A 16,700-nucleotide genomic window follows, 5' to 3' on the forward strand; every position below is an offset into this window, starting at 1 on the left:
GTCTGTTAGCCCAGAGTAGCTCTGGGCTGGTGAATACTGGCACACAGGCATAGTGCCCCGATGCACGTTACGTTTCCGCACAGTAGGACGATGATTTCTGACTGTACCGTACTGACCTCTCTGTGGCAGATCGTGCACAGAGTTTGAAGGTTTTCCAGGGAGCACTGTCCTCCTCCACTATAGACAGGCTTGATGTGATCCACCTGCCAGAAGTGACCTTCTGTGGGATTTGTTATAATTTCATTCAACTGCAATAAACAGTAAGAACAAGAAAATAATTCAGGAAAGTAACTATTCATAGTCTTTATCAAGAGAATGAAAGTGTTATAAATTTTCTGTTATTCCCAGCAGACAAAGAGCTGTAATTTTAATTGGCCTAGTTTTACCCAGCCTGCAGCACACTGAAGCACATGACAGCAGATCAAGGAAAAACAGAAGGAAAGGTTCAGTTTTCTTGACTGGTACAGTAAATTATCTTCAATGTCATTTTATCAGTATCAACTGCTGATATTAAAAAGGTTGTAAGAAACCCGCTCTCCACAAGACTTCTCATGTTTTAGATTTTCATTAATTTGTATTTTCAAAAGCCACAAGCAACATTAAGCTGATCTCATGCATATGGCCAGTGGTGGTAAATGGTTTTTGTTCTTTTGCAAGTTTTTAGGGGTGTAAGCAGAATTTATTTTAAAATCTAGAACCAGTAACTTCTGAAGCAGAATTTCAGCTTCACAACAGAAAAAAAAAAATGGTATTCAGAAACCAAAATACTGCCTTGTGTAGGAATGGTCTCTCTCCCTGCTCCATTGCCTCCCATCAATAAAGAAGCAATCACAGCCAGGGAAGAACAGCAGTAGTTTTTAATGCATTTTGAGGCAATATTGAGGGGAACTGTGCCAACTGGCTTTTGTTAAGCTCCTACTAAACATTCTGCAAAGTAGGAGTAACCTCATACTACTGATTACATCCATTCCTTAATTCTGTCTACAACCATACAGTTTGTTAAAAAAATGCATCTCAAGTAAAATCAGCGGCAATATTGATATCCCTAGGGAGTCAGAATTCCTGTAATTAGGAATTACATCCCTAATTGATGATGCCTGTCCCTTTTAGATGTGTTTATGTCTTTGAAGGCACTGAGGTTTTGATTGTTTGGTTTTGTTTGTGTTTAGTCTGTGTGGGGGTTTTTTTGGCTTTTTTTTTTTTTTTTCAGATTTTTCTTTTTCTTACTCTGTTGTTGGTGCTGGGTAACCTTGTACCTCAAGCCTCTAAGAATCACCTTTTAGATATCTCTGCACTATCTACTCCAGGACTACACAGATTAGCTCTGAGTGTTCAAAAAGCAATATTAATACCTGCCCGAGTGGAAGGTGAGACATCCAAGAGCTCTCCAGGAGTTTCTTACGCTCAGTCTTAGGCGCATCTCTGATGTTCAGATAAAGCTCATGGGCATTCTGACGACAGAACTGGCAAACACCGTGTTCAATTTCAAACACTTTAGTCCTGAGGTAGCTCTGACTGGAACGAATCGAGAAGTCCTCCTGGCAAGCAAGAGAGCAGAACCGCGTGTCCCAGGCACGGGCCTGGCAGCTTTGGTCAAGCTGAGTCGTGGGCTGCTGACAGCTGAGACAAAGCGGGTTCCCTTCACTGTCCAAGGCTTGCAAATAGCCTTTGGGTAGGGGAGAGCCTTCAGCTTTAGCCTCATCTGGATGAAGAGCTGAAAAACCTTTTCCGTTCTCTAAAAGCAACCTGTTTACAGAGAACAAAGTACAGCTATTAGTAAAGCAGGGATTCAACAACACAATTATCTAAGTCATTTTATCGTAAAATCAGAATGGTTTGGGTTAGAATGAACCTTAAAGCCAATCTAGTTCCAACACTCTGAGTGAAGAATTTCCTCCTAACATCTAATCTAAACCTCTTTTAGTTTAAAACCATTTCCCCTTGTCCAATCATTACCTGCCCGAGTAAAAAGTCGCTCTGGATATGCATTGCATATTTCTATTAGATATCTTTTATGCTCAAAAATACAAATTTCACTTGGAAAATCATCTTACTCAGGTTGGTAGCTGCATATCATACTAGCTAAAATAATGCTGTGTTTATAAAGAAAAGGTGGTTTCTTTCAGGCACATGTACACATAAATGTATATGCCCCCTTTTTGGCAGAAGTCAAAGGAAAACATCCTGGTTTCTCTGCCACTTTCACAGCTACCTATCAATTTCCTAAATAAAGTTTACCTTGAGGCAAGAACTGTCTGAGAACAGAGGGCATTTTCTGTCCAAAATTTTCATATTTTCTGCCTTATTCTAAATTATGAAGCAGAATAGAAGGAAATTTGCTACCTAATTTCAGGTTGACAGCACAAGCTAACCTGAGCTAAAGCTCTTATTTCCTTAACCAAATAGTGTAACTATTTTCTTGTTTCATTTTGTCACTGAGTTAATTAGTAGCTATATCAGCAGACAACAGATATACATATAAGCTAAACTGTTAATGGCTCATTACCAATTTCAGCAAATTTCCTACCTAAATACTATAGCTCAGCAAAGTAAACACTCACAACAACTTTGCTACTTTAAAAAGAAAGTCTATGAAGAAAAGCTTAATCATTTTTACTGCATTAAACTTACTTTGTGGAGTGGTGTGACTGTTCAGTAGAAGCACTTTCATTCTTCAGACAAACCTTATTTTCTTTAGAGATGAGGCGAACACTGCCACCGCTGCTGCTAGCTTTGCTAAGTGAGGCTGCTGCCACATCCTCCTTGGTCACGTACCTAAAATAATTCAAAATTCTGTCAATACACTACAACGAGAACAATCTCTCTCAAAGAACATTCACACTCGGCTGCAGCATGATTGGTGCTGCATATTGTCTTAAAACATACCTTATATCCTGGACTAGAAAGGAATAGTTTGGGAAAACATACTTCTCCATACGACTTCCATATTCCCTAAAGATAGCTTCTCCTAAAACCAGGTTCAACTCCATTCAGCAAACATAAGTTATTTGGCATAAAACAATTAAAAGGTGAAAGCAATCTGATATTGGTTGACAGTGAAATCTGAAAGCTATTTTGTTTCAGTTTGGAGAACTGTTAACTGATATTCTAGGTGATACAGGAGGCTTTAAAAGCTCTGAAGGATTCTTGCTCAGTTATTCATCTTAGAAATCTATTTATTTTCATGTGAAAATATACAAAACACCACTGCTCTTAAGTAAAACTATCTTAAAATTCCTTCACTCTGATCATTGTTCAAAGAATGACTGTTCAGACAACTTCTCAAATACACCTCTCTGTTTGTACAAATGCCAAACCCTACATACCACCTCAGGACACCAGCGTAGGTTAGAGTAGATTTTCTAACACAGTTCGCAGTTAGATCTTTCTTATATTTTATGGAAGGAAACAATCAGACATCAGGTTAAGAAATATTACTGGAATTAAAAAACTCTGTTCTCTTACTTGAATGCTTACCTCCATCAGAAAAATACATATAAATTATAAATTCTCACCCTGGAGAATTTAACAGTAGGGACTGAGAGGAATAAACAGGCAGAGGCACCTTGGTGAGTAAGGTGAGGTAAACCTGTACAAATGAGAAGTTTTGTGAAGAGCGATAACAGCAGGTAAGCTGCAAATGTGTACTGGGGAAGACAATGCATCAGAAAAAGGACAAAGGACAAAGTGGAAGAAGGTAAATTCAGATTTTAACAAGGATTAAACGCTATCATTTTTCAATACCAGCCAGTGAGGAAAACAGTAATTTTGAGAAATGTCACCCACAGGGAACAGAATTACTTGAAGAAAAACTGAGTATGAGAAAGGTTTGGGCTAGACTGTGAATTATAATTAAAGGGCTGTAGCATTGATGGCAACTAATGATTTATTCCTGCTTCAAAGTGGGAAATTCAACAAGACTTTTTTTTAACCTTGCTTTTGAGTCCCTAAAGGTCACGATTTTTCCTCAACAACTTCTGGCAAGCTCCAGATGTTTAAAGACGCAAAGCGGAAAGCCAGAACAGCTGCTGAATGTGACACACTGAGGGACAGGGAAGCAGAACGCTTCCCTTCCAACAGATTTACTGACGTGCTCAGTCGCCTACTCCTGTCACTATGAGACAGTCATTGAACAGTGGGTTTACAGTCCCAGCATCTCTCCTCTGAAAGGTAGATTAAACACACTGAGCTTCAAGAAGCAATAAATAAGTGGGGAAAAAAATACATACCTTTTTGTGCTGCTGGCCACCGACTGCTTTTTAGACAACTCCTCTGCAACATGAATAGGACTACAAAATATCTGACCACTTTTTCTGACAATTTTCTGTTTCATTGCTGTGAGGCGACTCCATTCTTTCACAAACCTCAGTATCTGGTGGAGAATGCTATTGTCAGCAGCGTGACAGGCATCAAATGGAAATACTTAATTACAGAGAAAGGGTGCCAGGAATTAATATATTCAAAACTTGATGGAAAAAAGCTGGTACAATCAGAGATGGTCCCTTCAAGTCAGCTTTCATACAAGCTGCAGCCCCCTGTTCTCGCCCGCTGAAGAGCTGAGACAGCTTCAGCATTGTCTACTATGGCTTTGCTCCGATAGGTATGGTGCTTCAGAAGGTAGAAAATAAGGTCAGAAATTGACTTTATTAATCTGAGCTACAGTGACAGGAGAACGGTTTCATGATAAAGCCTGAAATAACCCTTCTTGTGTAAGCACAACTACTGATGGGAAAAACAGATGGGCAGAAGTTTTCTTCTTACAGCAGCCCCGTTCCTTTTGCACTAGGCTGCTCAGAAAAGGAAAGTTTGCTCCAGTTACTCGAAGTGCCTTTATCGTTTGGTTTATACACAACCTTTCTTCTTTCCCCTAACCTTCTGATACATGCTTAACACCAGGTTAACGGTTGGTGTACAACTGTTTAAGCTGTGGACCTTTAACAGAATCATAGAGGTACTTGCTCTGAGGTTACTGTATTCTCTTACAGTAATACAATGTCAGAAAAACTCACATATATAATAAAAATTATTAGATTAAATTTGCTATTACTGGTATGAGATCACCAAATTATCTTAGAATTAGGCATCTGTTTCTACCGCAATTCCACTGTTCTCTTCTCTGTGGCATTACAGTGCAGCACACAATGATCTATGAAGGTAGAGATATGCTTTAGCATCAAAATATTCAAAGCACAATAATTTGAGCAATTTAACTTGTACTTCATCTTCTTTCACAGCAATCTCCAACTGATACAACTGTAGGATCCCACAGAAAAACTGATGAACTGCTTAACACTATATTTCAGAAAGGAAATGGAGAATATAGCATAGTATTGATCACCTTTCCTTATTTTGCATTTAGAATTTGAAAGTATAATAAAATAAAGCTGCTCTGAGGGACTTAATCATTTCTGGTAGCGAACCTAATGGATTTTTACAGGCCAGGAAGCCACATAAAATTTTGAAGCTGTAAACTGATAAAAATGGGATGATTAATGGATTAACCATGAGGAAGCAAGTAGAAAAAATGTTCCTACTTAGGAATTTAGAATTTACAACATGGCTGCTTTCTTTAGGATGTGGGTAGGGGAAAAATAGTTTCATCCCGCCACCACCTCTCCAACAGGAAATAAGTGGGAGTAACAATATGACCCCCAGTGACAACAATATGAGCCAGCAGGGATAGGAACCAGTTATGTTTTTTCCATTCCAGTACTTGCTGACTCGCAACAATCTGTAGTAGGCAGTATCACAGTGTTTCTGAACGTGGACTGTGGTAAGAATAAATACATTGTGCAGTACAGACTTAATTGTGATTTCAGCTTCATCCAGCCACATTCTTCAAGACTATGACACATCGATAATTTTCTTTTTCTCTTTAAAGTATTTTTTTTCATGGCAAATGTAAAAGCGTACTGATCAGTCTTACTTCGAAGTCAGAGCAGCAAGAAAGAAGTCAATGAAACTGCAGGATGTAACAGAAACATGGGAGCAGTTACTAACGTGGATATTTTAATCTACAAGGTAACACTGCACATCCAATTTAAATTCTGGATTTTATTACTTTTAGTTCTTGGTTTAACAGTGTTCATGTCCTCAAACACCATTATGAATGTGACCATTATTGCTGAAATAATGGAAGATGCATATCGCAGTGGAGTTATGCCCTACACGGTGTTGAACATTGTTAGAAGACCAAAGGATGAAGTGAGAGAAGAGGCCTGCTCAGAACTGCAGCTCTGATACAATCTAGCACATTCGTATTCATCACGCACCATACATAATTCATAACCTTTAAAATGCTATTTTGTTGACTTATGAATGTTAGTTACTAATTCTGTAAACGAGAAACTAAAAGATGCCTGGTTGATTCCATCTACAGAAATGTTAACAGGAGGTATGATAATCTGCCAGAGGAACAGACTGCATAATTAATATTCACATCAACATTTATAACATCTGCTTGCATTGATGAAACTGTGCCTAGATCCCAAGGCCTGGAAGTGATCTGCATTTATTTAAAAAAAAAAAAAGTCCAAGCACTCCATATTAAACATTATATTACTGTGCCAGTAGAATTTCTACTTACCAATGAACGATTTTGTTTATGCTGGAAGGTCTCTGGCAAATCCTCCCAGTTATCCAGCTGTATGTCCAACGGAATGAAATTATGATTCAGTGGTTCACCATCCTACACAAGCAAACAGCTTTGTTTACAGATGAAATGCAGTACAATCTAGAAAAAATGATCTGTTTCAACTGGATTATCCTCCTCTTCCAACTAAATTTAGACCCTCAAGGTAAGACTTTTCCAGGAACAAATGATAAGCCACACATGCATGATAACACTGCAGATGCAAGAAACATTACTCACATTAATATATCCAAAAGTAAACAGGGTGAAAATTTTACATTCGAAACCGATTCTTTACAAATAGTTCAGAGACAAACAATCTGCCTTAAAGTAATAAACTGGAATTATAATTCTCTTGACTGAATTTCTAAGTGAAATTAATAATTATGGAATGGAGAATGTCATCCTTCATTCAGATTTTAATTTTTTTTTGTATTATTTATTTATTTTTTTCTACATATGAACTAGTTCTACTCTACCTAGTTTTTCAGGAACAAGTTGTCCCCAGAGCACTCACATGACCCAGGAACTTACTGATGATTCACAAAAATTTGAAAGAAGGAATTAAAGCAGATTTCCCCAGAGTATTATGGTTCAGTAGAAAGATTTTGTGCAATATGTAGCATAACAAAGTTCTGATTCAAGCCAAGACAAAACAGTTGACCAATACCATCCAAAACGCGTTTTTGTCTTAGAGTAAAATATGCAAAGCTAGGAAGCAGAATACACTTTACGTATATCAAACAAATTTTCAGATACAAGACAACGCTTTTTCTTGACTGTTTTTTCCAGCTCTACCAGCTCGTCTAATAAAAATGTACTGCCTCAAAGACTTGCCCTCAGCTATTCGTGATGTTTTACAGTTGTACCTAAATACACTGACGCATTCAGTAGCTGTAAAGAAACCTTCTAAGTGAAGGCTTCCAGCCCTTAAAAGAAGTGATCAGCAAGTCCAGTCTTCTCTGTGAAAGATGACCTGGAAAATTACCACCTGCTAGTTTCTGTCCTACTATGACCACTGGATTAATGATAATGTGTTTTATTCAAGAAATTACTTATACACAGCACCGATGCCTACTTGTGAAAACGTGGTGGCAATATTTTATTTACTTATTTAGTCTGGTGGGATTCACTGATTACTCTAAGTCTACAAATATTTTGGAATAGCACACTAGCTGCAAAAAGGAGAATAATTTATCATTCCAGTGATTCAAGGTTGTGGTAAGATACTATAATAAAAACAGGAATCTTAAACATCACTTGCGTTTCTAACAGGTAATCTAAGCATACATCTAGTGTATTAGCATCTTATGAAGATAAGCGAGGAGAAGTATTAGAAGTTATATACCTAGAGAATTATTACTTAGTTCCACAGAGAAAAAGAACTAGAATAATCAACTACTTAATTTTTGTACATTTCAGTTAATACAAAAATACTGTTTTTTATATAAAGCATAACAAATGAAAGTATACATAAATATTTCGTAGGACGTTGTACTTTGGAATTTAAAAATGATAAAAAGCATGCTCGTTTCAGGTTTACCTTTGTATAGAGGTGAATTCTATCAGTGTTCCTGCTTGCACAGAACATAAGCCCATCATATACTAGAAACGTGTCTGATTGATCTAAATCTTCTATAAAGAGAAACAATTTTGAAATTAAGAGGTTTTCTTCATTTTCTCCACTCAGACATTATAAACAATATTATACCTGTCTTTTAAGGAGTTATGAAATTTCCCAATTTGGTACGCGTACAAACATTTTCATATGAACACTGTCAATCTTTTTTATCTTTTCTTCCCCACCCCCTCCCAATTTTCAGAACTTGTGACACAAACTTCACAAGAATATATACCACACTAGGATTCTATATCTAATTCCAGAACAACATAAGATACACACAACTCAAGCTACAAGCTATTAAGGTATCTCTGTATTTTCTGTTTCTTCTGAACTACCCATCATCTCTTATCTGTGGGTGTCCTGAACGCAAGTAAACACCATCATAAGTTTCAATAAATCTCTGTGTTGTAACTTAAGGTTCACACTCGCTAGTTTGACATAGTTCCTATGTCAACCAAAGCCCCTGTATTTCCTCTGGCGTTGTTTGAAAAGGGTAGGTTTAGACATCAGAATTCAGTAAAACATCCCAGACTGAAATGAAAAGTCATGTGCTAGTCTATGTACTTCTTTCTTTCAAATACACATTTGAAAGGTTTTCATTTAAAAGTTCTGTTTCTTGCCAGAGGCGGTTAAGACAGTTTCATAGACAGGTTATGATCATCTTTCTTTCACAGCAGTCCCACTTTACCTTCTCCACAGTTCTTTTCACCTTTTTTACTTCCAATTTTAACAGCTTCTTGTTCACTGATTTCAACAGATTGCTGGGTCACTGTTTCCCCCAAATCTTCTCCTTTATCTTCAGCATCCCATGCTGCACTCTGTTCATTTCTTTCTGAGTCTTCTGACATGCTTTCTTCAGTCTGGCTAGCGGGATTTCTCTCAGCTATAGATGAAGAAAAGCAATCACTTATACTACCCATACAAACAGACAGAGCTACTCAATACGTATATGGACACAAAACAATGCAACTGAAATGCAATGAAATTGCATTTTATTCTCTAATACCATCATGGTGCAACCACTTATATAAAAAAAGCTAATTTTGATATTAGGAGAATAAACACATGGACCACGGTATTCCACTTAAGCAATTTCATGCACCCAGCTTTATGTCAACATACATGCAATAACGTGGTTGGCCTATTATATACATTTATTGTACACCTTAAACACATGAAGTAGTTTTCCAGGCATTGATCTATACTTAAGAAATTCAGAAGTTGTCCTTACTTAATCAACCAGAGAGACTTAAAGAAAAGAAAAAAAAGAAAAAGAACCTTACTCCTTTCTTTGCAATTTAAATTGCAAATATGGGGATAGATTTATAAATATGTTTTAATAAGTTCCCAGATAGCATAAATAAATTTAATAAAAGATATTTATTCTGATCTGTTGGAGTGAGAAATGCTATATTTTCCAGGCAATGGCTCCCATGATAACTATACAATACCCAAGTTAATAAAAACATCTATGCTACATCATTTAGTTTTGACAAGCAGTGAAAAGCCTTACCATTTAATTGGATTCAGAATAATCATAAACCTTTGCAGAGGAAAGATACATTTGCTGCAAAGAAAACAAAATGTATATTCTTGCTCACTCTATCCGTATCTTGTTAACTTTCAGCTGAAGTCTCTATTTGTTTCAAATTAGAATAACACAAAAAATCCTCAGGAAAAGCAAAATTAAGAAAGATCACTTAGCAGGTATCTATCTATTCACGTAAAGATATTCTTCACAGTTTGCCTGTAACTGTGTATATTCATATATTTAAAAATACTTTATTTTCTGAAACTAATCACAACTGGAATGAAGAATGCATACTTTCTCTACAGCATGGGTCACTTACCATTACTGTTCTGAGGGCAACTGCACATTTCACAGTAAGGAAGTAATTCGTTATTGCTGTAAGTGCAAGCACTACAGTGCCAAACTTTACTTAAAGCTGTGCTTTTGGTTGAAGTGTTTGAGCCACAAGGAAGGACTTCAGCATTTTTTTCTGTAAACAAAGTGGACTTTTCTCCAATTAAAGATTTTTTCTTTTTCTTACTGGAGCTGACTGGAGTAGATCCACTTATGCTTCTTGCTCTTTTAGCTTCACGTCCAGACGTACTTTCATGACAAATTGTATCCACGTCACTTAGTTTTGTAGAATCCAGGTTTTCACTGCTCTTCTCTGCATCCTCTTCTTTTGCGACTTCAAAAGATTCTGGATCAATATTTAATGATTCACTACCTGAAAATATTTTGCGTTTCTTCTCAGAGGAGGATTTGGGGGAAAAGAAGGAACGTATGTCATGCTGTCTTTCCTTTTCAAACTAGGAAAGAAGAAAGAAATATGTAAACCCATCTCATATTTACAGCATCAGAATTGGCCAAAATTATTGTTTTTTTCTTTGAAGTTATTACATTGTTCTTCTGTTTTGTAAAAATCATTTTCATTATTCTTAACAAAATTCTGAAAACAATGACAATTGATATGCTGCGTGCCTTTTTCTGATTATGCCTATTACAAAGAAAGACTTTTAAACATTGCTTTCAAAATAACCATACAGAATTTAATTGGCTATTAATTAAGCTGTGCTTTAAACGGAAATGACATGCTCTTATCAGACTGAAGGTGAGTCAACCACATAAAAGATAACATAAGGACCTATGCAAAACCTGTAGGTGACATTTATGCCCAACAAATGATTTTCTCCAACTTCACTAACTTTTTGAAACAAAACTCACGTTATATTTTTCCCACTCATTTAGTGTTTCTCCACTAGTAAAATCTGCAGTGCACACAAAGCTTAGGTAAGCAATGGCTATAATGTTTTTTTTTTTTAAATGACAGAATACTGAAAAACCTAAATTTTGAGTCTTACATGCGTAAATAGAACTTCATTTTGGGTATCTTCTAGAATTTCATTTGGGGTCCAAGTTTCAGCAAAACTCAAAAAATCCCATTTCTCCTTATCACCTTCTTCAGCTTGCATTCTCTCTTTCTTGCCATTCAAGGTGCTGCCTGTAACTTTGGCCTGCAGAAAGAAGACTTGCATAAAAGTTCTGAGGAATTCACACGTTGGAACAAATTTAGTTATCTAAATGCACTCATTACAAATGTTAAACCAAGTTCACAAGACAAAAGTGAGAAAATCTGTAGTAACTCAACATAACTTCAGTTAAAACTATTCTTCTTCCAGTTGTCCTAATCAAAAGTCATATTTTCTGCAAGAATAAGTAGCATATCTAACATGTGACACATAAAACGTCAGTACTTACTGAAGTTAGAAAATATACATTGTGTGTGTCTCTTCCCCCTACTGTCTTTACACGTGTTGCTTAGTACATGGAGCCAAAGGCAGTATTAATTGAAAGCAGCACTTTAGTGATTGAACTCTTGTACAGTAAATAGTTGTTGAATTACTGAGACCCATCTGTGCCATGTTTAAGGAGAAGACTCTTAATGTACTGGAGTGACTTTCGGATTTTTCAGAGGTACCTACAGGAATTAGAATAGAGTTTCATTCCCCAACTGAATCTCAAATACAGTTTGCAGTTCCTGGATTCTGTCAGCTGTGACTACTTTCCAGCAGCAGAGGAACATGTTGACAAAAAATGGTTATCAGTTTCTCAATATAATAACAATATGGACAGAAGCAATTGCACCACTCCAACAAAGGGGTAGCCAAATGCAAGAATGAATTGCCACAAATTGGAATAGAGCACTTAACTGGCATTTGCATCAGAAGAAACTGCATAACCACAATCTCATTACGTTCTGACAATTAGAGTTTAAAAGGCTATTCTCTTTCTAGCTTTACACCTCTGGAACTGTCAGAAGACGAGAGCTGACACCCTAACACACCTCAGCTATCAAAGCAAGACACATAATAAATGGCATCAAAGGTTATAGAAGGTCACAAAAGCAAAACAGCTAAATGACTTTTAGTCCTGTGAAGATCTTCCAAATAATGAAATAATGTAGAATGTGGAACTAACCTTCCTAAAACAACTGGGTAATACCTGACGACAAGAAAGTAAGACTACTTGAACCTTGGGTGAGATTAAGAAATGTTATTTGGGAATGCTCCTGTCTCTCAGAAATGAAGTTAGAAAGGTATAACATTCACTCAATAATAATAATAAAAAATCTCTAGCTGTTATGACTGCACAGAAAACCTTAAAATTATAAATTGAGCAAGCAGAGCAATAAAAAGCTAGAAGAAAGACAAAACAATAAGTGTGAACTATCCCATTCACCTTAGCAAAGAGTTATTTATCTTTCAACCTTAAATGGAGAGCAAAAGACAGGAAACACTAATTCATAACAGACAGTCATTTTGATAATTAGCAATTCCTGGTCTGTTGATTTGTCTTATACTAGAACAGTGCTCTAGACAAACAAAAATGTTATTTGCTACTCTCACTTAAGTGGTATTTTAAACACAGTGAGTTCCTGGTTATTTGGTTCTGTTCCACACATACCTTGCGATTCAGCATTGCCCACATAAGAGGATCCAATGTTCCTTTTGCAATAAGGAAGTGAATATTCACAGAACTGCACTGCCCAATTCGGTGTGCTCTGTCTTCTGCCTGCTTAATATGGCCTGGATCCCAATATAATTCAGCAAACACAACGTGAGTAGCAGCAGTGAAAGTTAAACCCTAATCAAAATAAGCAAGTAGATAAATTTTAGAAAAAAATTCTCCACACAAAGCTACATGCTGCACAGAACATTTTTACATGTTAATAAGGGGGACCATGGGGACAGGAGATGGGCCCTCTACATTGATTTCTTCCTTGACCCTCACGTAGATACTAATAAGATTCAATAAACACTCCAATATTGTACAAAGACTGCATAGTGCTTTTCATTACAGAAATAAATGTTACTTATTAATCTGATACTTTAAGAGAGAAAATGGAGTGTGTTTTTTTGTTTTGTTTTTACTAATTATTCAAGCACAAGATGCTGCTGCTTATCTTGATTTTACTCATGTAATTTTAATGGAGGGTTAAAACAGTTAACATGATTATAGTTAAAAAAAAATGAATACACGTGTCTCCAAAAGATATACTCTACGAACTGCCTTCAAGCAAATAACTTCAGTCATCAAGTGACATCAGTATTTATTCTCGAAGTTTCTTATTTCACATACTTCCTTTTTTTTTTTAAATCCTACCTGACCGGCTGCCTGAATACTCAAAATAGCAACTCGTGTATCAGGATCCTTCTGAAACTGATTAACAAGATGTATTCTTTCTGCAGAAGGAACACTTCCATCTATCCGTATGTAGCGAACCTGTAACATATTATAATAGAGACAAAAATGAAATCATTCCTGTTCATTTTTTGATCCAATCACCCTCTGTCTCCCGATACAAATCGGAAAACATCTGTTTTATTTCAGTCATGGGGACAGGGGTACCTCTAGCTTTTTGCCTTTTGATCTACAATTAAGCCTGTTTATCTGGAAAAGTTACAACTCAGCACTCCTTATTTACAGAAGACAGAGTGACCAGACTCTTGAAGTGGAATGCTCCCCAGAACCTGCAATTTGCCTGACGTGATTGATTAAAATTCTAAGCACTTGCAAAATACTAGCTTAATATTAAATAGCACAGTTATGCACTGTTCCCTAGCAATGGTTGAGAGTCTATGACCAATAACATGAAAGTGGTTTGTAGACATTTTTATTGCTTTGAATTAAACAGAGAAAAAACAAAGTAGACAGAAGCATATTGGTAAAAAAAAACCTTGGGAAACAACTGCCTACAACATCAATTCAATAATGAAGTATCATACCAGATAAGAGTGTTTACATTATCCTCATGTATAAAACAGCTCTTGAAAACCCCCCAGTCCTTTTAATCCAGTGGCACTGACCTGTATACACTTAAACTCCTTAAATTCCATGTAGTTCTACTCAGTTCAAACACAGTTGTTGTGTATTTGTGAAGTCTGAAATTAAACGAGTGCGCATTTAATAAATCATTACCTTATTTTCTATAACTGCCTCTGTACAGGCTTGAAGCATGCTTAAGTGGTGAGCAAAAACTAGAAACTTCAATTTGTCATTTTCAAGCATCATTTTGATATAGTCCTTTACTGCTCCTGCCTGGAGTAAAAGAGTATGTTTTCATTAGTTTAACACATAAAACATTCAAGAAGACAGTTTTTACTTTAATGCCTTTTAATTTCTTTTGAAATGAAAAGGTGAGTGTCCATGTTTTTTGTTGTCCATTTAAGACTTTATGGAACAGTAATTATTACACTATTCAAATTGTATTAAGAAGTACCACAAATTTATGTCTTAATAGTGAAACCTATTTCCTTTCTTTAGAGAAAAAACCCTCATCCTCAAAAGATCACACAGTTAGATGGCACTTTCAGATTAAGATGCAAATAAAAATGCTTTTAGTTATGACACCATTATCTGGTGTTTCAAACCATACTAAAATAAACCTCCTAATTTCTGTCCAAACATAGATAAGACATTGCTTAATGAGAACATCTGTATCTGCACCCATAAAGCCATGCATCAAAACAGAAAAAATAGTTTTGATACTTTCATGACACTGCAATCACAAAATGTTAGCATTTGCCTGTTTAAACATTCATAGAATTCTTTTGTGTCAAATATCATTTTCAATATCTTTTATAACAACTATTAAAATAATGTCAGTTACTAATAAGATTTATCGATGGTAACTAGTAAGATCTAATAGGTAATAGTAACTAATAAGATTTTATCAAGATCAATATCAATAGTTAATGCAATACCCACAGTAGCAGTCCTCTGACTTTTTTCGTTTTCCTCTTTCAACTTTCTGTCTAAAAATGGGTTGACAGTGACAGGGGAGAGAATAAAAACAGTAGGGAAGAAATAGCAACACAACCACAGTAATATCTTTAAGATAAGTAGAAAATTTAAGAAAAAATTTCAAGTAGTCAGTCTCTGTTCTTACTGATACAGCAGCCTGCAGAACTTTTATTTCTTTTTAAATATCCTTTTCTAAAAACAGATTAGCATAAAGAAACCTGATAACATGTTAAAAAGTAAGCATGTAGGACTTCTGGTTATTAACTTGTTTTTTCTCACATCTTAAGTATAGGAGGAAAATACAGAACAGGGGACTCCATCTGTTAAAACAGAGACTAGCTAGAGCGGATTATTCTTTTTGTTTATCCATGGAGAGAACCAGTACTGGCAGAGCACAGTCTGCATAAGGGCTCCATCAGCATCATCCTGTACCACATGCCAACTGGATCAGCTGCAGCAGCTGCCAACACACAGATACATCGCTGAAGTACCCGCCTTCAGCACATTCCTAGTCTAGGAGAAGCCGACACAACTGATTTTATTAAGTTAAACCACACTGAAAAATTTAAATGTATTTTAAAAAAAATACTTCCATGCTTACCTTGGCAATGGCTGTTTCTTTATACATGCGTGTGATTAGACTCATGACTTCAACAAAGTGGCTTTCATTGGCACCTGAATTCAGGTTTCTCATTAATTTCTCCCACTCTGCAAAAGTAGCATTCAAATTCTAAGTGGCAGAAGAGATCAGTGGTTAGATAGATGTACAAGTAATTTATAGACAGTTTAGACAGTACAGAGCATTCTCTACCACAATATTGATTTGCATGAAACATTTAGGAACTGAGTACTTATGAGAACTATCAAATTTGGCTAAAAGTAATAGCAGGATTCAAAATCTAATGGAAAGGAAGACAGAAAGGAAGAAGACTGTATTAAAATTAGGGTATATTTTATAATTATTTGATGACAAAAAGTAGCATATTCATGTTCTTCACCTATTTTAAAAAGAATAATACAGATGCTATGCTATATATTTAGTTACAAAGAATATGTGAATATATCTATTTATATGCATATTATATTTATATATATGCATATATATATACACACACACATATATAAAATTTATAGACATTACTAACAAATGTGGTTTGCAGCACTAAGTGGAAAATATACCTTAGCTGTGGCTTGTGGGAGGTCAAATGGAATACGTTGCCTAACTTTGGGAGGCAACTGAGTTAGAACATCATTCTTGAGTCTTCTGATCATAATTTCTCTTAAAAGCTGATGCAATTCTTCTAAATTTGAAGCTCCTCTACAGTCCCATTGAGCTCTTTTACCAAAAAATCTGGAAAATTAAATAAAAATCAACATTAAGGGTGAAAACTGGCTCTTCCAAATCCAAAAGAAACTTTCAGTACATAATGAATTTAAAAACACACTGTTAGATATGAAGGCACGGAGGATAGCAGCACTCAGTGTTCCTGGTTACACTGGAGAGATGATCGCTTTCTCTCTGATTCTTTCCAACACTGAAGCCAGAGCTTTTTCAATTTGCCAGCAGATATTGCTACCTGCAGGCCTGACTACCCATCAGATGTACACAATCTCATCCCAGCTACACTTCC

General features: G+C 36.0%; 1 protein-coding gene across 4 annotated transcripts in view; it reads right to left on the reverse strand.

Annotated features, from left to right (window-relative positions):
• Positions 1-16,700, reverse strand: part of ZRANB3 (zinc finger RANBP2-type containing 3) — a 50,089-nt gene that overhangs the window by 1,791 nt on the left and 31,598 nt on the right. For all 4 annotated transcript variants that reach the window (XM_080600744.1, XM_080600743.1, XM_080600746.1 and 1 more), the window contains 14 exons: positions 16,249-16,420; positions 15,671-15,799; positions 14,245-14,364; positions 13,429-13,548; positions 12,730-12,909; positions 11,127-11,279; positions 10,106-10,574; positions 8,944-9,138; positions 8,175-8,266; positions 6,587-6,688; positions 4,230-4,372; positions 2,632-2,775; positions 1,353-1,746; positions 117-248 (listed from right to left, as the gene is read on the reverse strand). In XM_080600744.1, the coding sequence (XP_080456870.1) occupies positions 117-248; positions 1,353-1,746; positions 2,632-2,775; positions 4,230-4,372; positions 6,587-6,688; positions 8,175-8,266; positions 8,944-9,138; positions 10,106-10,574; positions 11,127-11,279; positions 12,730-12,909; positions 13,429-13,548; positions 14,245-14,364; positions 15,671-15,799; positions 16,249-16,420 (2,545 nt within the window). The remainder of the gene's footprint in view (positions 1-116; positions 249-1,352; positions 1,747-2,631; positions 2,776-4,229; positions 4,373-6,586; positions 6,689-8,174; positions 8,267-8,943; positions 9,139-10,105; positions 10,575-11,126; positions 11,280-12,729; positions 12,910-13,428; positions 13,549-14,244; positions 14,365-15,670; positions 15,800-16,248; positions 16,421-16,700) is intronic.

Source organism: Anser brachyrhynchus (genome assembly GCF_964034855.1).
Source record: "Anser brachyrhynchus genome assembly, chromosome: 7".
NCBI classification, from domain to species: domain Eukaryota; kingdom Metazoa; phylum Chordata; class Aves; order Anseriformes; family Anatidae; genus Anser; species Anser brachyrhynchus.